The 20,355-nt window shown below is 51.1% G+C and overlaps 2 protein-coding genes across 12 annotated transcripts in view; one reads left to right on the forward strand and one right to left on the reverse strand.

The window, feature by feature from the left end:
- Positions 1–287, forward strand: part of MYH7B (myosin heavy chain 7B) — a 45,876-nt gene extending 45,589 nt beyond the window's left edge. For both annotated transcript variants that reach the window (XM_054466756.2, XM_054466755.2), the window contains one exon: positions 30–287. In XM_054466756.2, coding sequence (XP_054322731.1) covers positions 30–41 — 12 coding nt within the window. In that variant the 3' untranslated portion in view covers positions 42–287. The remainder of the gene's footprint in view (positions 1–29) is intronic.
- Positions 257–20,355, reverse strand: part of TRPC4AP (transient receptor potential cation channel subfamily C member 4 associated protein) — an 86,846-nt gene continuing 66,747 nt past the window's right edge. For 2 of the 10 annotated variants that reach the window (XM_054466762.2, XM_063659164.1), the window contains 11 exons: positions 19,124–19,266; positions 13,803–13,934; positions 10,786–10,844; positions 7,984–8,085; positions 6,500–6,583; positions 5,389–5,479; positions 4,274–4,414; positions 3,533–3,641; positions 2,298–2,410; positions 1,254–1,460; positions 257–1,126 (listed from right to left, as the gene is read on the reverse strand). In XM_054466762.2, the coding sequence (XP_054322737.1) occupies positions 989–1,126; positions 1,254–1,460; positions 2,298–2,410; positions 3,533–3,641; positions 4,274–4,414; positions 5,389–5,479; positions 6,500–6,583; positions 7,984–8,085; positions 10,786–10,844; positions 13,803–13,934; positions 19,124–19,266 (1,319 nt within the window). In that variant the 3' untranslated portion in view covers positions 257–988. Of the gene's footprint in view, positions 1,461–2,297; positions 2,411–3,532; positions 3,642–4,273; positions 4,415–5,388; positions 5,480–6,499; positions 6,584–7,983; positions 8,086–10,785; positions 10,845–13,802; positions 13,935–19,123; positions 19,291–20,355 lie in introns of all 10 variants that reach the window. The other 8 variants (XM_054466759.2, XM_063659163.1, XM_063659160.1 and 5 more) reach the window with 5 other exon arrangements.

The following is a 20,355-nucleotide window of genomic DNA, read 5'->3' on the forward strand; positions in this document are numbered from 1 at the left end:
TGCTCACTCAGCTATCCCTTTCTCCTCAGCACAAGGAGTGACGGCCTGACCCCCCCGGGCTCTGAAGAGGAATGTCTGCTGTTGCACATCTGGCTGAGGCCACCTGCCCCGATCCTGCCATCTCCACATCCCCCCCTGCTGCCTTCAGCCTTCTCCGGGCCCTGAATAAACACCACAGCCAGTTTCCTTCTCATTCTTTGGGGTACAAGAGGAAAAAACACAGTCCTAGGGACAAAAGCCAGGTCCACAGCAGTCATTTTTAAAATAAAGTTATTTAATAGTCTCCATTTAATTGGTTTATTTGCTGTTAATAAATTGGCAACACAAGGAAGGGCCCCGTGTCCAGGCTCAGGCAGGAGCGGCTGCCCCAGGCAGAGGCAGGGCAGGCACAGCTGCCCCATTCCCCCAAGGGATGGAGGGAAAGGCCCCTCACTTCTGGGAGAACCCCCTTGGATGAACACAGCGGCCAATGAGCAAACAGAACCAGAAGAGCTAAAGGAAAATGAGGCAGAGGGGCAGGCTTGGGGGAAGGCAGCATTCTCTGGTACCCACCACCCCTGCCCAGGGCTCAGAAGCCTTTGCCTGGGTCCAAAGGCCAGGGACAAGGGAGGCTTGGCTCACAGACTGGGGGGATCACCCATATCTCCCTTCCCACTTTGGGACTGACAGCCAAGAAACCGGCAGGAGCTCACACAGAGCTAATGCTAAATGTCCTCTTACCTCTGGGTGGGCCTGGGCCCCAGGGTTCTAAAGGAAAGGTGAGCATGGCACCCTGTCCTCATTATGGGGACTGAGGTTCTCCATGACCTAGGGCCCTCAGACCCAGGGGGACCAAGGGCTTCTAGGACTTCCCTCCCACCAAGCCTGTACCCAAAGACCTGGGGCAGGCAGAGAGCAGCAGAGAGGAACGGGAATAGGGCAGGGCGTGTGGCATCGTACCCACGCTCACCCACACTGGCCCAGCAGCCTCCTGAGGCCTGGCCCAAGGTCACTCCTCAGTGAAGTCCCTGTCTATGTCCATGTAGGGCTCCTCAATGTAGCTAACGAGAGCAGAGGGTGACTGCCGGTCCGGGTTCAACAGGATGGACACTGTCTCCTTCCAGTATGAGAAGCTGATGCAGGAGCTCTGGGCAAAGAGGGAGGGGCTGGGGGGCGCCTGGAGGACCCAGGTCAAGCCCAGCACCGGGACACCCCTCTGAGAGGCCCTGGGTCCGCGGCCCACCCATCACCCCCTTGAGGGGTGGGGCACTCACGTTCTCTAGGCAGGTGCTGTCCTTGTCCTTGTGCAGGTAGTGCTGCTGCCAGAAGCGCAGCAGGTTGTGGAAGTTGTTGAGCAGGAAGCCGGGGTACTTCTTGCTGTGCTCCATCCGCTGCAGCAGCCGCAGGTACAGGGGTAGCCGCTCTTTCCGTCGGGCCAGCATCAGGATCACCAGGCTGGTGTTGAGGCAGCTGACGTTCTCCTGCAAGGCCACAGGCCCACCAGGTCAGGGGCTGGTGGGAGCCCCAGTGGCCCCTGGTGAACTTGGGTAGCCATCAGGCAGGGAGGAGAGTGGCCCCAGGCCTCAGGCCACCCACGGAGCTCTCCCTGCGCAGAGGTGAAATAGGACTCGGGGAAGGGGGCCCCCAGCAGCCCCAGTCTCCTGCCTGAGCACCTTCCTCTTCCCCACGCCCACCTCCCACCCCACCTGAGGCAACACCACCTGTCCCTGTCCAGACCTCGGCTCAAGCATCATTCCTTCCGGAAGGTCCGTCCCAGGCAAGGCTGGATGCATGTGTTGGGGCGGTTATCCCGCTTCAGAAGTGCCATTCAGCACTAGCCTGTGCGCCTCAGTGGGGAAAGAGTTCTGCCCCACTCACCATGCACTCCCACCTGGCGCTTCACCTCAGAACGGAACCAAAGACCACCTCTGAGAGGTGCTAAGATCACCCCCACTCTAGAAAAGAGGGGCATGAGGCTCAGAGAAGGGAAGGCTGCATGACTATTCAGTGAGGGAGTTGGGCAGCCTCAGGTCCGATTGCAAAGCCCAGCAGGGCAGAAGGTGTGAGGGACGTGGACATGGGGAAGGCAGGGAGAGCGCTGGCCTGCGAGTCAGCCTGTGACCTGAGGGGACTTGCGAGCCCTCCTTAGGCCCTGTCCGTACAATGGGACACTGATTCCTCCTGAGCACAGTCTTCAGAAGAGCTGGGTCTCCAGAGACGCACTTCTGGAGTGGGGGACAGAAACCTGCTGGGCACCAGGACAAAGGAACTGGTTTCCAATCGACCTTCCCTGCTGTGTGTCTGCCAGGGCCTCTCACCTGGGTCAGCGTCTGCACGTGGATGATGTTGATGAGGCGGAAGAGGAAGGACATCTGCGTGGGCACCTGGGATATGTAGGCAAGCAGGCGGCATTCGGACAGGACCTCGGCAACTGTGGAGGGAGGCGGGGGTGCAGCAGGTCAGGCTTAGGCCTAGTGGCTGGGTTGCCCAGGCTTTTAGTGGAGCCCCGCTTGGGTCCTGACTCTGAAGCTGGGAGCTCATCATCAAAACAGCTTCAATGAAAGCTGACTGCGGCAGGAAGAGGGACCTCCAGCTGTCCTGCTACCAGGCAAAGCCGTGTTCTCAGAGTGCCCAGGAGCGCCCCACCTCATCCTCCAGAACCAAGCTCAGGGCAGCTCTCCCTCAGCCCTCCCCAGACTGGCTCCAGACCCCTGCCCTCCATATCACACACAGAAGAGTTCCCTCCACAGGAAGATGGATCCATGACACTGTATTAAGAAAAACAATGCAAAAGTTCGACTCCTCCTGCAGAGGTCCTAGCGCAACTGGTTTTCCACACCAGCTCTCAGGTGAGTCCGGCCCAGTGCTGAGACCACAAGGCACAGGTTCTGCTCCGTCCACTAGTGTCGGAGCAACTGCTTCCCGCACAATTGGGAGGCGGGGCAATAACCGAAGGTACCAAAATCTGTGTGGCTGTTCCCCTGAAACAGACCCTCTGGGGCAGAAAAAGGAAGCAAACGGCTAAATTACAAACAACCAGGATACTTCTTGCTATCAATGACAGTGACCGTGACAAGGAACAAGTGCCTGACTTTTTGGGGTACGGGGGGGTCACAAACCCTCAAGAGAATCTGCTGGATGCCACAGGCCCTCTCCTAGGAAAAAAAGGAAAAGTGTGCGCATACACATGGAAGTGCGTTAGCAAGTCCAGGAGGGTTCAGATGCCTGCTGCACCACAGGGCACCTGCGATGCCGCGCACAGCACACTGAGGACGAGGGGGCCAACTCATCGTGCCAGGCAATATCAGCCCAGAAGAGGAAGGTCTTTTTCTGTTTTTTTTGCATCTTGCTAGCAACAATGGATTTTCACCTTGTTAAAGTGTGAAATAAGGCAGCAAAGTGAATTGCCCTGGAAGCCGCCACCTTGAGGCCGGCCACGTGGGCGTTTGGTGCAGCTCCCTCAGTCATTCTTGTCTCCCTGCTGGAGACAGGGTGTCTGATGCCAGCATTCTCACCCTGCATGACTTGCCTTCACAGCCTGCCTTTCATGTACCTTTCATATCCACCTGGTTTTCAAATCGGTCCAGGGACAGAGTGACGCAGCGCACCAGCATGTTGGAGTCCACCAGGGAGCTGTTGATCTGCTTCAGGAACACCTGGAACTACACAGACACCAAGCTCACAGCAGGCAGTGGGCTGCTGGCCAGGAATGGCCATGGCCCGGGGGGACAGTCACTACAAGGGGCATCAGCGACCTCTACCAGCCCCACTGCTTCAGATAGGAAGACAGAGGCTCAGATAAGCTGAGGGACCTCCCCTCACCACCCAGGTACTAAGAGGCACCCCCCCGGAGTTCAGCACAGATCCAACATTCTGTCCAGTGGTTCTACACTCAAAGGCGCTGGATTCCTTTAATTTTTACTTTTAATTTTACTTCAGCTAGCCTGAGCTGGGTTTCTGTCACACACACCCGGTGAGCCTAACACACCAGGCCCAGTCCCTCCCTACAGCGGCTCCCACCGTGGCACCCACCATGCTGCGTCACGGCAGGTGCACAAGCCACCCATTCCCACCCTCACTCCCTACCCACAAGCAGCCCCAGCTTTCATCCCTGCATTCCCAGGGTCTAGCACAAAGCCAGGCAGAGCAGGTTCCAATGAATGTTTGCCGAAGACTGCCCAGACTCCCCTGTTGTCTCTAATTTAAAACCTGTGCCTAAAGCCTGGCGGACCAGGACTCCAAGTGAACTTCTGGACAACCCAGCACACTCCACAGAGCCCTGGGTTAACTTTACCTTTGCATCGGTGTTGATATATTTATTGAATCTCTTGAATGCATCAACGTTGAACTTCATCAGCTCCCCCAGGAGGTCAAAGTAACTCTGGAGCACATCCCTTGACTTGCACTCGCTGTCCACAATGCAGTAAAGGATGTGCTGGGTGAGGAGGGACAGGGTGAAGGTGTCAACGTGGCTGCCCCCACGAGGGCCTGGCATGGAGCTCAGACCATGCATTGGCTTTGAGCAAGCATCCTGGGGATGGAACTGGCAACCCTGTCTAGATTCTTGTCTGAGGATGCTGGTGGCTCCAAGGACAGAACCAGGCCTGACAGACCTCACCAGGAGGCGGAGCAGACTGGGAAATGTAGCACAATCTCTCCCCTGCTCAGGGCATACAGCTGAAGCCTATGACCTGCTCTGTGGTCACCAAGATGGCCGGGGTGCTCAGCTCCTAGGTGAGGGGAGCTGTCATCACCAGGTCTAAAACACAGGCCAATGCCTAAGCACTGAGGTCATTCAAGTAAACGAAGGACAGAATTTAAAAGCAAAGGACACATTTTGACCCCATGGTTTGTCTTTGTGTTTATGAACAAAATTGTTTAAATAGAGTTTACACCAAAATACTGAGTTTTCATCAAGAGAATAAAGCCAATTTATTCCTTTATAAAGTTTTCTACATTTTCTTGAAGTTACATTGATTTGGATCAATTCTTTTCCACATGGATTTTATAATTCGTGGGTCAGTTTCTTGTCCATATGAAAAAATTTGAAAGTCCAATTATAACTTTGGCCATTCTGCTCTAAGTTTTACTTTTTCTGAAGACCATTATTCAATAAAGGAAAATTAACTTATAGTACAAAATATCTTCAGGGTCAAAATGCCTTGCTGGGTAACTAAACTGTCACCTCCTGCATGGCCTGGCCACCCCCTAAATCTGTCACCCCTTAAGCACCCATGGGGAACCCACAGTTGGAAACCCAGGGCAAAATCTAGGGCAACCTGCACTGACACGTGGAAGTCGCGAGATCTGGTCTGCTCCTGATAAACTGTTTGGGGCTCAGGACAGGACACAGCAATGCGTGGGCTGCAGGGAGACGGAACCCAAGACACTGGCTGCTCCAGACCATACCTCCAAGAGGCCTCGCTTCAGCAGGAACATCTGGTCTGCATAGGAGGTGGTCCCTCGGAGGAAACTCTCCACAGCCCGAGCTTGCCAAAACCTGTGACCCAAATATTGGCTCAGGTGGCTAAGGCTGCCCTCTTCTGGCCCATGTTCAGTTCTCCAAGGGGTTGGGAGATGTCTGTTGCCTTTTCATGTACTCAACATTTACTGAACATCTACCAAGCATCAGGCTTCATCCTGGGCCTGGGGACACAGCAGTGCCCCCATCCTCACAGAGAGCCAGCTCAGTGGAGAAGTCTTCTATCTGGGTCTGTCTGGAAGGGGCTGTGTCACAGAGAGGGTGACATCTGGGATCGAAGGGCTGGCTCCTGCGAGCCCCCGTGAAACATACTCTAGGCTTTGCCCTTTCACAAGAATGGGAGGACGTGCAATTGAGGGGCCAGGAATGCGTGCGGGAAGCGGACGAACACATGCAGACAGGCCACTGGGCTCACAGATGATGGGCTGGCCTAGGGAAGTAGTGGTTGATGCTGACCGAGGGACCCAGAGGGCACAGCAGGGATCCATGACAGGGAGTTTGGACAAGGCACTGAAGTGACAAAGGCCCATGTGGGCATCAAGCCTCCTGACAGCTCACGCCCGGCCCTGATGGAACTCTACCTGTCCACTGACTTCAAGACTCATCTCAGATGTATCTAAGGACCTCAGAGAAGGTCTCCCTGTATTCACCCAGCCCCCAGCCCTAGCAGCGGAAGAGGCTTTCCTTTGCTCCTATAGCTCCTGGGCCAACCCTGGCTCCATTCCTTCCCACGCTGCATTGAAACAGCACAGCTCTAGGGAATTCATGGCAGGGCCCATATCCTAGTTCTCTCCCGCCCATGTGGCACCAGCACAGAACAGGTGCTTGGTGAATGCTCGGTCGCTGTGGGCTGCAGAAGAAGCTCCCACATACCTGTCGAGTCAACACTAGGCAAGATGGTAGTCAAACCACCTCTCCCCAACAGTAATTGTGCTTCAGGCACGGACACTGGTGACGAAAGGAGGTATTCCTAACCTCCTGAGAAACACCTGGCTCTGCAGCCCCGCAGAATCGGCAGGTACTTTTCCCCAGACTCACCTGAAAGACGACTCTGCTGGCTCCTTCTTCATGACCTGCAGCAGACGAGTTAATAAGCCCCTCTTCCCATCACACACCAAACTCCTGAAATAGAAGAGAAACACTGGTGACAGATCTGAGAGGCTGACAGGAGCCCTGGGGATAGGTCACTCTGCTGGCTTAGGTGGTGAAAAACCACGGGGACGTCTCCAAGTCTGCAAGATGCCGTCCTGCTCCAACTGGGTCCCTGCAGCCACAGAATCATTCCCACCACATCTCAGGCCAGAAACATATCCAGAATCAGACATGGCTTAGAACTGCCAGAGGAGAGCCATTTATACCAACAGTGTGTTGAAACAGGCCATGCCAGTCTGCCAGATGGGAAAAGACTGTGCCAGTAGGGTGAGGCCCAGCGTACTCCTTGCCTGAGGTTCACTTCCAGCTGGCCTTGGGCAAGTGTCCACAACTCCAAGCCTCAGCTTCCCAGTCTATGAAGCAAAGGCAGGAGACGAGGAAATGACTCTGGCCCCATCATGGGGGAAGGAAGATGGCCAGGCACGCAGGGGTCTGGGCCCTTCAAACAGAGCAGCTCTACTGTGATCCACTACAGACATCAGGGCAGGACTGGGTACAATTTTATTTGAATGAAGAGTTCTGCTGCCTTAGAAAAAAAAGATTGGGAGGCCAGGAGTGGTGGTTCACACCTGTAATCCCTGGACTTTGGGAGGCTCATTTGAGGCCAGAAGTTTGAGACCAGCCTGGGCAACATAGTGAGACCCCATCTCTACAAAAAAAAAGTAAAAACACTAGCTGGGAATGGTGGCGCACACCTGTAGTCCCAGCTACTCGGGCGGCTGAGGCAGGAGAATCACTTGAGCCCAGAAGTTTGTGGCTGCAGTAAGCTATAACACCATTGCTCTGCAGCCTGAGGGAAAGAGCAAGACCTTGTGTCTAAAAAACAAAACAAAACAAACAAACAAACAAAAAAGGTTGGGAAATCATGGCTCTTGTTGGATAAAGTCCACTGTATTCTGATGCCTGTGAGACTAGCCCCCCACTGCCTGGCTCCAGGTGAGGCAAACTTAACCCAGGTAATGCAACTTAACACTTGGCAGCAGGTAAGAGGCTTCTGTCTGTCCTGCTTGGCTGCAGATGCCACCAGGCAAGAAAGGAGCACATACGCAAAGGGGCTGAATGCACGGGACAATGGAGGGGGCGCAGTGTGGAGCACACGTGACTTCTGGCAGGTGACCTCTCTGAGGCTCTGCTCCCTCATCTGTAAAGTGCAGGTACTGATGGGGCTTCCCTCCTAGGGCTGCTGTGAGGCTCCAATGAGAAAATGCAGGTGACATGAATACAGTGCCTGGCACACAGGAGCCCTCAGGACACTGCAGCTACATGTGAGAGAGGACACGCATGCATACCTGCATGTGCTCAGCGGTGAGCCCCCGGGGAACGTGGGCAGCCGGGTTGGGCTGAGGGAAAAGCTGCACGCTTGCACTCACCTGTCGGTGTTGAGGACAGCTTCCACCTCAGGGATGTTGGCCTTGAGAGAGATGGCACTGAGTTCGTTCAGCTCCTGGTTGTTGAGTAACAAGTACTTGTTCCTGAAACAAAATGGGTTGGAGGAGGTAAAGGACAGGAACTGGGGCTGCTGGGTCAGCACCGGGCTAGCGCAGGGAGTCTCCTGCCCACTTCCTGCGGACAGAATCCAAGAAGCCACCAGGCACTTTCCTCCAGCACCTCTCACTCCAGCCAGCACTTGCAGGAGGAGGGAACTCTGGGCTCTCAGGCAGTGGAATCTCTCCCTGGCCCCACCCCCATCCCCAACCCCTGCCTGCCACATTCACCGACAAGGCCCCTTCCCTCAGCAGCTCTGGGCCCTTCTCTTTGCCTATATTTCTACTTGTTTTCTCAAAGGCACCAGCACCTCAACATGTCCAATCACACTCAAGCCTGGCCCTGCTGCAGCAGTCCCACCAAGCACCATGGTCACACATCACACAGAGGCCTGGCGAACTGTGACACTTCCCCCCACTTGCCATCCAGGCCTGTCACTGCTGGGTCGTGTGTTCCCAGGACACCAGCTCCCTAAAAGGTATCCCACAGGAACTGAGTCATCACACAGTGCCAAAACTGATCTTCAGAATCAGGACTCTGATCCTGTCACTCCTGGTGAAAACACTTCCACAGCTTCCCACTGCATTTAGAACAGACATTTCCTGACTTAGGAGGAGGTTATGTCCTCATAAACCCATCGTATTTGAAAATACGTAAGTTGAAAACATATTGAGGCCGGGCGCGGTGGTTCACGTCTAATCCCAGCACTTTGAAAGGTCAAGGCAGGTGGATCACGAGGTCAAGAGTTCGAGACCAGCCTGGCCAACGTGGCGAAACCCCGTCTCTACTAAAAATATAAAAAATTAGCTGGGCGTGGTGGCACACGCCTATAATCCTAGCTACTCAGGAGGCTGAGGTAGGAGAATCGCTTGAACCCAGAAAGTGGAGGTTGCAGTGAGCCAAGATCGCGCCACTGCACTCCAGGCTGGGCAACAGAGCAAGATTCCGTCTTGAAAAAAAAAAAAAAAAAAAAAAAGGAAGAAAACACATTTAATATATCTAACCCACTAAAACTCCTAGCTTAGTCTAGCCTACCTGGAATGTGCTCAGAACACTGACTTCAGCCTACAGTTGGCCATAATCACTGGCAACATGGCAGGCACAGCACAGAGTACTGGTTGTCTACCTTGGTGACTGTGTAGCTGGTCACCATTTTTCTTGAAATACATTCTGAGCTGCAGTTGCAGCTCAGCGCCCAGCATTGCAAGAGTATTGAACTGTTTATCATGAGCCCAGGAAAAGATCAAAATTCAAAATTCTACTTCTGTACCATTGTGAAGTTGAAAAATTCTAAGTGGACCATCTGTATATAAAATCCAGGCCTGTGACTGCGACCACAACGTCCTGTGCAGCCCAGAGCCACGCCCTCATCACTCCCATCAGCGGACCACAATGGTCTTCCCTCGTTCAGGGGCTTCTGGCTAGAACACTCACCCTCTCACATGCCTGTTCACTCAATTCACTACAAGCTGACCCTTCAGGTCTTGGCGGGCAAGCCTCTTCTGCAGGCGAGAGTTCCTGAGCGTCTTCTGGCCAGTCCTGGACCCTGTCAAATGACCTCTCACAGACCCCCGTTCCTCTCCTCCTGAATACCATCTCCACTTATCACTAATGCTCAACGGTGGAATCCTTGGATGAACGACAGTCTCTGTTTTCAGACTCTGCCCTTCATGAGAGCAGGGGCCCTGGCTGTTTGCATTCATCCTGATACCCCACAGAGTACTCAGATTGAAGAGTCTGATGAAAGCCAGAGACTCACTTCCTCAGGGAAAACAGCACAGTTCCATAATATATGTGGTGCCATTTTTCAGAAGGTTAACATGCTTCCTGGAGCCCTTCTATGGCTTTCAGCCAGAAAACCTCTCACAGAGGACGGGTGCATATGATGGAGGTGCCCTGGGGCCACAGCTGTCTCCAGGCATGTTCTGTTAGCTCAAATGCAAGGTTTTTAAAAAATTTAAACCAACATTTAAAATCAGGACCTTTCACATAAATCTTAATTTCTGCCTTTCCTTGGCAGAAAAAATCAGAAGTTATGCAACAGTGGGCCTAGTTTCCTGTGCACATGCAGCTGGCTGGAGCTGAGCTCACTGAAATTCTTGCTCACTAAGGTCCCCACATCACCTCCCCAGTGCCAAGGTCAAGGGTCAGCTGCTAGTCACCCCATTCCTGCACTGTTTTCCTTACAGCAGAGAGTAATTTTCCTTGTACATTCTCCATCGAAGGTTAAAAAATAAATGAGCGCAGAATGTCTTTCAAGAAAAATGGGAGCACACCTCCTTGTGGAGGGAAGAATCCTCCAGCTGCTCAGTAAGCAGTCGGCTTTGCCTGTCTGAAGTTCCTGCCAGCCCCTGGGAATAGCCACGCTGTCCACTCTTGCTTTAGAGGGGCAGTAGGTTGAGAGATCCATTGATTCCAAAGGTAATAAGGGGCCAACAACTTCCATACTCAGTTCCTGGCGTGGCTATGAGGGTTAGAAGCAAGCTCAGGGGCAGTGCCTGCCATAAGGAAGTCTGGAAAGACGGGAGGTCCGACTGCAGTGTCACACCTGCTAACACTGAGGGGACAGTGGGCTTCCACCAGCTCCAGGGCCTCCTCTTGAGCTGAGGTCAGGGACCAGACAAGGAGATCGAGGCCTTCCGAAGACAACCCAACAACTCTCCTTGCAGGGACACACTTGTACTTACTCGTGGTGGTCGCTGAAGCTCTGAAGAAGCCTCAAAAACTGTATCTTCAAGGTGATGTCCTGAAACACATGCATAGCCTCAATGTTAGGAGCACAGTCACAAGGTTCCAAAATAACACAAGCAGACACTCTGGTTAGAGCCTGCTTCTCTAAGCCTCTGTCCTCATGTACCATGAGGAATTTTCTTTAGTGAGAAAACCATCTGTTCACTTCCACATCTGATCAACAGCAGGTTAAGCTAATGTGGCCCCCTTCCTGCTAAAAACATGCCATCACACTCAATAAAAAATAAGGCGGGGCGTGGTGGTTACACCTGTAATCACAGCACTTTGGGAGACCAAGGCGGGCAGATCGCTTGAGGTCAGGAGCTTGAGATCAGCCTGGGCAACATGGCAAACCCCGTCTCTACTAAAAATACAAAAATTAGCCAGGCATGGTTGCTGCGCCTGTAATTCTGGCTACTCAGGAGGCTGGGGCAAGAGAATCACTTGAACCTGGCAGGCGGAGGTTGCAGTGAGCCGAGATCGCACCACTGACTGCACTCCAGCCCGGGTGATGGAGACTCTGTCCCAAAAAACCAACCAAACAAACAAACAAAACAACACATGTGGGGAGGAGCAGGGGAAGTCCATAGGAGTTAGAAATGAAGAAAGGACCGAGGAGTTTGGAATAGTGAGCCAAGAAACTGATACTCAGCAGCTGTGGGCAGTGTGGAGAGGTGGAGACAAGACCTAGTCACACTAAGGCTTGGGTTTTAATGCCCTGCAGGGACCAGACAAGGTCTCAGGTCCTGGTAAAGCCTGGGGAGCATGTACACTTGGTGAAAGAAGGGTTAGAAAGGCCTGACCCACCAGCCCAGGGAGCCTGGCTCTACCACGGTGCTGCTGGTGGGTGAAGGGGGCCCTCCCAAGAGCAGCAGAAACCCTGGGCTCATACGACTGGGGCAGTAGGGCCAAGACATTAAACAAGAAAACTGGCCCTGGGACAGCTGTACCTGACACACCTGGCAGACAAAAGCAAAAGTGCCCTGTAGAAATGCCTCCAGGGCTGAGGCTACACAGGTACCCATGGGGGAAACTAGCCCCACTGACCTCAAGTGATCTGCCCGCCTTGGCCTCTCAAAGTGCTGAGATTATGGGTGTGAGCCACCATGCCCGGGAGCATGGTTCTATAAGTGGATGAAAATTACAATTGGATAAAACAGCAAATAAGGAAAAGCAGGCTGCTAGCTCACGCAGTGGGCAGCCCCCTGCCTGGAGTGAAATGAGATCCCCATCACAGAGATTACAAGGGGAAGTGGCTAGAGGGCCTTAGGCAGAATTTTTTTTTTTTTTTTTGAGACACAGTTTCACTCTGTTGCCCAGGCTGGAGTGCAGTGGCATGATCTCAGCTTACTGCAACCTCTGCCTCCTGGGTTCAAGCAATTCTGGTGGCCGCTCCATAGACATTACAAAACACGAGGCAACACTCCCCCCTGAGGTCTGAAGACCCAAACACAAGCATTAGTGTCCCACGAGCAATCGAAAGAGACCTTAAGAAAGTATTTTAAAAATGATTAAAAACAGAATATGCAGCAGAAAAAAGATATTAACATCATGGCTAAGCAGTTTCCGAATTGAGCCAGACAGAACATCTAGAAATGCAAAATATATTTGCTTGAAATTAAAAACTCAAATGATAAAGCAGAAGACAGGTCACTGAGGGAAGTCCCCAGAATGCAGTGAAGAGATGAAGGCCCCATGGCACCAGGCCCTGATGGCTGTGTGGCACTTTCAAGTCCCAGAGCACTTTCCTTCTCATGCTGGTAGGCAGGGTGTCAACTAGCCAGGGGGCCAATAGGGGAAAGAGTATTATCCTCCTTCTGCAAGAAAACAGAGGCTCAGAGATTCAGTGATTCATTCAAGCTCTTCCAGCAAGCCTTCCAATGTCCTGTTCAGAGCTCTCTCAAGGGGACTGTGAGAGACACAAGGTAAAGGAGAGTGCTTGGGCTCAAAAAACCAAAGCCCCCTTTTTTTGTATGAGACAGTGTCTTTGCTCTGTCACCCAGGCTGGAGTGCAGTGGCTTGATCTTAGTTCACTGCAACCTCCACCTCCCAGGTTCAAGTGATTCTCCCACCTCAGCCTCCTGAGTAGCAGGGATTACAGGTGCCCACCAACACGCCTGGCTAATTTTTGTATTTTTAGTAGAGACAGCGTTTCATCATGTTGGCCAGGCTGGTCTCAAACTCCTGACCTCAAGTGATCTGCCCGCCTTGGCCTTTCAAAGTGCTGGGATTATGGGTGTGAGCCACCATGCCCAGGAGCACGGTTCTATAGGTGGATGAAAATTACAATAGGATAAAACAGCAAATAAGGAAAAGCAGGCTGCTAGCTCATGCAGTGGGCAGCCCCCTGCCTGGAGTGAAATGAGATCCCCATCACAGAGATTACAAGGGGAAGTTGGCTAGAGGGTCTCAAGCAGGAACCTTTTTTTTTTTTTTTTTTTTTTTTTGAGACACAGTCTCACTCTGTTGCCCAGGCTGGAGTGCAGTGGCGTGATCTCAGCTTACTGCAACCTCTGCCTCCTGGGTTCAAGCAATTCTGGTGCCTCAGCCTCCCGAAGAGTTGGGATTACAGCCACCCAACACCATACCTGGCCAATTTTTGTATTTTTAGTGAGAGACGCAAGTGTCTCTCACACTAGTGAGACAGGGTTTCACCATGTTGGCCAGGCTGGTCTGTAACTCTTGACCTCAAGTGATCTGCCTGCTCGGCCTCCCAAAGTGCTGGGATTACAGGCATGAGTCTCTGTGCCCAGCCTAGGAACATCTTAAAAGGGATTTCTGCATAGGTTGGGGTGGGGAGTGGGGTTCACTCAGATCCTACTCCAAGGTAGCTTCCAATTAGGGGACTGTAAAATATGATTTTAGTTTCTGCTCTACTCCCAAAGGAAAAAAGGTCAAAGGGTCAGCAGCAGGCCTCGAAACAACTACTCCAAGCCAGCGAGGCCCCATCTGTCCCCAGGGGTCTCCTGCTTACCGGGCTACAGTCACAGTTCTGGTTGTGACCATGGAGGACAAGGGCAGATGCTGAATGCTTCCTCCAAATCAGTTTGTCAAACAAATTATTAAGTCCGGGGATCAGCTTGAACTCTGCAATCATTCTGTGAACCTGAATGGGATAGGAAGGAAAAAGTATTAAGACAAATGTGCTTGAAAAATCCAGCAAAACCTCGTGCTCAGTACACACGATAATGATATTCAGGACGAGTATCAGTTCTGTCAGTAAGGAGTGCCAGGGTCTGAAGAAAACATCCGTGTATCCCCTATGCCCACCACACACAAACCCACTTTCTAACTTTGCTCATTAATGCTCACAATAATGCTACAAGTCATAATGTCTGGTAGTTCCTATCACAGAAGCATGAGTTTGGGATTCAGAGAGTCCTGCACATGATTCAAGAGTCCTTTGGGATTCAAGAGTCCTGGGTTTGACTCTTAGCTTTACCATGTGCAAACTTTGTCACCTTAAACAAATTCCTTAAGATTTGTCTCCTCGTATTAATATCAAAATGTCCCTCATGCTTTGCACTAGGATAAATTTCAGCTGAAAGATACAATTATTAAAAAACTCTAAGATCTAGAAAAATCTCTGCAAAGAATTAAAAAAAAATGATCTAAGAGTTAGAAAAGCCTTTCTGAAGGATTATACTAAACCTAGAAGCTAAAAAAGAAGCTTGTTGACATCAACCACCCAAACCTTTTAAAATTCTGTATGGCAAAACTCAAAATAAGCAAAGTCACAAGCCAAATATGACAAACAGAGAACATACATTGGCAATTCATGCCACAGGCAAAGAAATTCCTCTACAAGGAGTCCTACAAATGTCTCTGATTTTTCACTTTTTCAGACTGGGAAAGATGACAAAGCTTTATAAGACCGTGTTGGTGACTTGGGCATTGGGTACATTCACACGCTGTTGGTGGGAGGGCACATTGGTATGACCTGCACAGGGAAGAGGGTTTGGCAGTAGCTCTAAAATTGCAAATCCATAATCCCTTTAACCAGCAATTCCACTTTAGGAATTTACACTCAGACAGATCCATATAAACACTAAATGATATATATTTACAACACTACTCACTATAGCATTATTTGTAATACCCCAAAATAAATTATGGTATGCCACTCAATGGGATACAAGGCACCAGTAAAAAAGAATCAAGGTATTTTATATGCCGTGAACTGAACAATTGCCGAGAGATAATACTGGGAAAGCAAGTGTGCTCATGCTATATTACTGATTGTGTAAAAAAAGAGGAATACAATTCGCCTTTGTAAGCATAAAAATGTCTCTAGAAGGATACACTAATAACTGGTAAAATTAGCTGCTTCATGGAACCATCAGAATGTCAAGGACCAGAGGGGAGAGAGGCTTCACTGATACTAATTTCTATCTTTTAAAACAGAACTAGATGAATGATTTCCCTATTAAAATTTGTTTATATAACATGAGGCTATTACAAGTCCTTCTCGGGGCTGTTGTAAGGATCAAGTCAGAAAGCAGATGTAAAGCTCTGCACACAGCACCAGTGCTCGCTTATTGCTATTTTACAAGGGGGAGAAGTTCAGCAAGACCAGCCTGGGCAAGGTCATTGATTGCAACGGCACCTAACTCAGGTGTTCAGATCCTAAGTCTGCCCCTTTCTAGCCCACTACAGGTATGCATTTATCTTGGGAGACCAGAACCTGACAAAGACATCCCTGGCAGCCTCCATTCCTATGGACCTCTCCTTCAACCTATTAGGTTGTGTAGAAGTAATTGCGGTTTTTGCCACTGAAAGTAATAGAGGTGACTACTCTTCCTACTAGAAATCACAGCCTCTGGCCAGTGTCAAGACTCATAAGCAGCCCAGAATCTGTTAGACTGAGGCTGATGTAAAATGACACCTGCTCTGCCACTCAGGCCTTTACTAAAACCCAGCCTGGGTCTACCTTGCCCTGCTTAACTGGGGGTGGGGAGGTACGGCTGACATCTATGGTGTTCACCAAGCCATGTGCCTTCCTGTCTCACTCCAAAGGGCCCTAAGCCACGCCCAGGTCACACAGCTATAAAACGTTCCAACAATGGCCCAAAAAAATTCATCCAGTGCAACTGCCTCAATGCACAGACTAGAAACCCAAGCTTAAAGAGATTAGGGGTGAGTCACACAGCTGGGAAGAGAGGGGCCTTCTGAGGCAGACTTGGACCTGACCCTGGGTCTCCTAAGTTCAGGCCAAGTGCTTAGGTTTGAGGTTTCTACTACATCATTTCCCTTTTCTCCTAACAATACCAGCTTCTCGGCTGGGCATGATGGCTCACGCCTGTAATCCCAGCACTTTGGGAGGCCAAGGCGGGTGGATCACTTGAGGCCAGGAGTTTCAGACCAGCCTGGCCAACATGATGAAACCCTGTCTCTACTAAAAATACAAAAATTAGCTGGGTGTGGTGGCGCATGCCTGTAGTCCCAGCTACTCGGGAAGCTGAGGCAGGAGAATTGCTTAAACCCAGGAGGCGGAGGTTGCAGTGAGCAGAAATTGCACTCCAGCCTGAGTGACAGGGAGACTCCGTCTCAAAAACAAAAACAAAAACAAAATACAAAAATTAGCCAGGCATGGTGGTGTGCGCCTGTAACCCCAGCTACTTGGAGGGCTGAGGCAGGAGGATCGCTTGAGCTGGGGAGGCAGAGGTTGCAGTGAGCCGATATCATGCCACTGCACCACTCCAGCCTGGGTGGCAGAGCAAGACTGTCTCAAAAAAAAAAAAAAAAAAGAAAATAGCAGCTTCTTCACGTGTAAATTTGTAAAACAAATTTTACTTGTAGAATGCATTATTCCTACTCTCAGGTCCAGCCCCGTAGCCTGCTCTATAGCAGGATGGTAGGCAAGTGGGCGAGATGAAGTGCCACTCTTCCTGAGGAGGCAGCGGGTGCAAGCTCAGGCTTTGCAGTCAGACAGCCCTGGGTTCACAAGATAGCTCTGTGACCCTGGGCAACATTCTTTCAGCCCAAGTCCCTTGATAGAAAAGGCGATGGGGGACGACAGAGCTGTTGAAAAGGCTCAATGAGGTAATGTGGAAGCTACTCAGGGCACTAAATGAAACGACTGCTACATGGAGGATATTCATTAGCACCAGACGGATGAAGCTTCACAGCACATGGGGAGCCTTTCCAGTCCTGAGATTTCAATTTGGCCAAGATTGATCTGAGAACTTGGCCCAACTGCTCATTAACGAGGAGGCCTCTTTAAGGAGGAAGCCTTCTGTGAGGCCTGGCCAAGGAAACCCTTCCCCTTGCTACCCAGTATAGGCAGGATCTGGGAATCCAGATCCTCACGGTGCCCGGCACACAGCAGAAACCCAGGAAATGCTGACTGTGCAAATGAGAACATGCTAGTGAAACAGTGGTTTTGGGGGGCCAGGATTTCAAGGTCACTAGTAGTCTCTTCCCAAGGAACCAGCACTGTAATCATACAGTTTAACTCAAGACCGCAACAACTCATAGCAGCTTGGCAACAAGAAGGCTCAGGGAACAGAGAACTGCTGTGAGAGGGCAGAAAGAGGAGGCAGGGCAGCAGAGTTTAAATCCTGGCTCTATCCAGGCCTGTCCCCCAAGCGCACAGCCCACTTTATGCCCTGGCTTTCTCAAGAATCGAGTGTGGGGACACAGAGTCACCACCTGTTGTGTAACTTACTAAATACCTGAAAATTCAAACAACTGTGAAAGTGCCTCGAAAAAGTAATAGCACTCAACGCGCAGAAGCTGTCCCTACAATTATTTCAAATATAAGTAACTGTGAAAGTGCCTCAAAAGAGTAATAGCACTCAATGCATAAAAGCTGTCCCTAGAACTATTATTTTTTATTAAAAACATGTTCCGTATTGAAGGAAGGGACACCAATGCTGTGGCTATCAGTGTGGGATCTCATCCAGTGTCCTGGTTTTAAATACAACCATATGCTGAGGACTCCCAAAGTGATACCTCCAGCCTTGCCATCTCCCCAACACCAGCTGTAGGTAATCAATCCAAGTGTCGATTCTAACACACACCTCAAATCTACCTTGTACAAAACACAACTCCCCATCTTCCTCCCTAAGCCTGCTCCTCCACTCCTTACCTGCTAGTCTTAACCATCTCAATACATGGCAAATCCATTCTCCTACTTGCTTGGGCGAAAAACCTTGGGAGTCACCCTTAACTCCTCTCCTCACTCTTAAGTTCACATCCAAACCATCAGCAAATCCTATCTTTCAAAACATATCCAGAATGCAACCACCTCCCACCAGTCCCACCATCAATGTGCTGGTCCTAGCTGCTATCATCTCTTGGCCCTATTATGAGGGCCCCTAATGGTCGCCCTATTCCCTTCCTTGCTGTTTCCAGTCTTTCCAAAAGCAGTCAGAGGAATGACTTCTCACTTCACTCAGAGTAAAAACCAAAGTCTTTAAAATGGCCTGTGACAGCTTGACGTGACCTGGTCCCCGTGAGCCCTCAGCCCTCGTCTCCTGGCTGTTTGCTCCAGGCCGCCCCCCAGCTGTCTCACTGTTCCAGCGACTACGCACACTCCTCCCCAGGGCACTGCCCCCTCCCACCTGGTATACTCCTCATTCTCTTCTGGACATTTTCATCCTCACTTGTAAAATGGGGGTAACTGTACCTCTGTTGCCCAGACTTGTGACAGTCCAGTGTCTGACTCAGAAAGGTGTGGAAGGACTGCTGAGCCTCCAGCCTCTCTCCTGCCCCCATGCCTGGTTTCCTCCCTAGAAGGGCGCGGTCTGCAGGAAAAGGCTACTTCTCAATAGTCTTGAGGAGGGCTGCACTGTTCCAAGCCCTTTTTCCTCCACTGTAGGTTGTGGGCCCTTCCTCCTCCGTCTTGGAACTACTTCAAGGCTCAGGGAACCTTGCACATCTGGAGCCCCCCCATACTTGCCCAGTTTTCCTAAGCAGACACAGCTCTGGGCTCTGTCCCACTGCCCTGAGCCCACATCAGGTTGGCAACTCCTCTAGCACGTCCACAGGGCCAGGCTTGCCAGTTTTCAACTTTGTAGTCTTCACCTCACAGAGGCAACTGCCTGCTCCTGCCCTCAGCACCAACCAGGACTGCCTAGAAATGCTCCATACAGCAAGGCACAGTGGAAAGACTCCCGGTTCTGAAATCAGCCTGGTTTCCTTATGGGTAGAACAGAAGGAGAAATACCGCTATGCTTTGCCAGGCTAGAGCGAGAGCCATTCCAACAGAAGGCCCAGTGGAGCACCTGGCATACCATGAGCACCCGGGCAGCACCTGCTCCCCGTGTCCTGAGACGCTGGAGAGGGGCCCACCTGGTTTCGCTGACGCCCCATCAGCAGCACGCAGAGAACATAGAGCACTTCCAGTTTGTACATGATCTCATGCATAATCTTCATTGACTGGGGCAGCTGGGTCCTGGCTGACGTGTGAGGCAGGCCATTCTCCTCAGAAGCCCCTGGAGGAGGGAACACAATGGAGGCTGACACAGCCACCGGAGACAGGATTGAGTCACAGCTTGTGAGGAAACACGTTTCTGCCCCTCGAACCTGCTCTGAACAGACTTGTAGCATAGCCATTTGGCTGGGCCTTGAGCCCAAAACACAGACTCTGAAAGCTGCAAAACTCCCTCCACACCCCCAGGAGCCAGGTGAGCGCAGAGACTTGGAAAAATGGACTCTGCAATAGTTATGTCTCATCAACTTTAACATAAAGTAAAAATATTCGGACACAGTCAACACAGTAACATGACCCATCCCTCCCTGCTTATGCCCTTCTCCTGCCACCAACCAGACCCCCAGAAAGCGCCCAGGCAGATGTATGACAGCAAATTATTGGGACCGCTCTTCAAGTCGCAAATGGCCCTGTTTACTTGGTTCTTCTGCTGAGACTCCATGACGGACACTGCTGAAGCCCAAGAGGGATTCTTTTTGAACAATTCCCCATTTTTTAAAAGAACCATCTAAATTTTTCTAAGGTTCAACTTTCTAAAGCAGACTGGGTATCACAACTGATGCTATTGATGCAGATGAACATATTATCTACAGGCAGATTTTCATTTTACCCAATGTCATTACTGCTAACATCAACAGCAGCTAAGTGATATTTATGGGACACTTGATATGTGTCAGACTTGCTGGCTTTATGACCTTGGGCCAGTCACCTCCTCACTAGGCCTTAGACTGCTCTGTAGCAGACAGCTAGGGTTACTGTACAGACTGAATGGGAACATAAGAGAAGCCCCCATTCACTCCTAGATCCTTTCTTTACTTATTTACAGAGTCTTGCTCTGTCACTCAGGCTGGAGTGCAGTGGCATGATCTGGGCTCACTGCAACCTCCGCTTCCTGGTTTCAAGCAAGTCTCCTGCCTCAGCCTCCCGAGTAGCTGGGACTACAGGCATGCGCCACCACGCCCAGCTAATTTTTCTATTTTTAGTAGAGATGGGGTTTCACCATGTTGGCCGGGCTGGTCTTGAACTCCTGATCTCAAGTGATCTGCCCGCCTCGGCCTCCCAAAGTGCTGGGATTACAGGCGTGAGCCACCAT

The sequence above is a fragment of the Pongo pygmaeus genome, chromosome 21 (assembly GCF_028885625.2).
Source record: "Pongo pygmaeus isolate AG05252 chromosome 21, NHGRI_mPonPyg2-v2.0_pri, whole genome shotgun sequence".
Taxonomy (NCBI): Eukaryota; Metazoa; Chordata; class Mammalia; order Primates; family Hominidae; genus Pongo; species Pongo pygmaeus.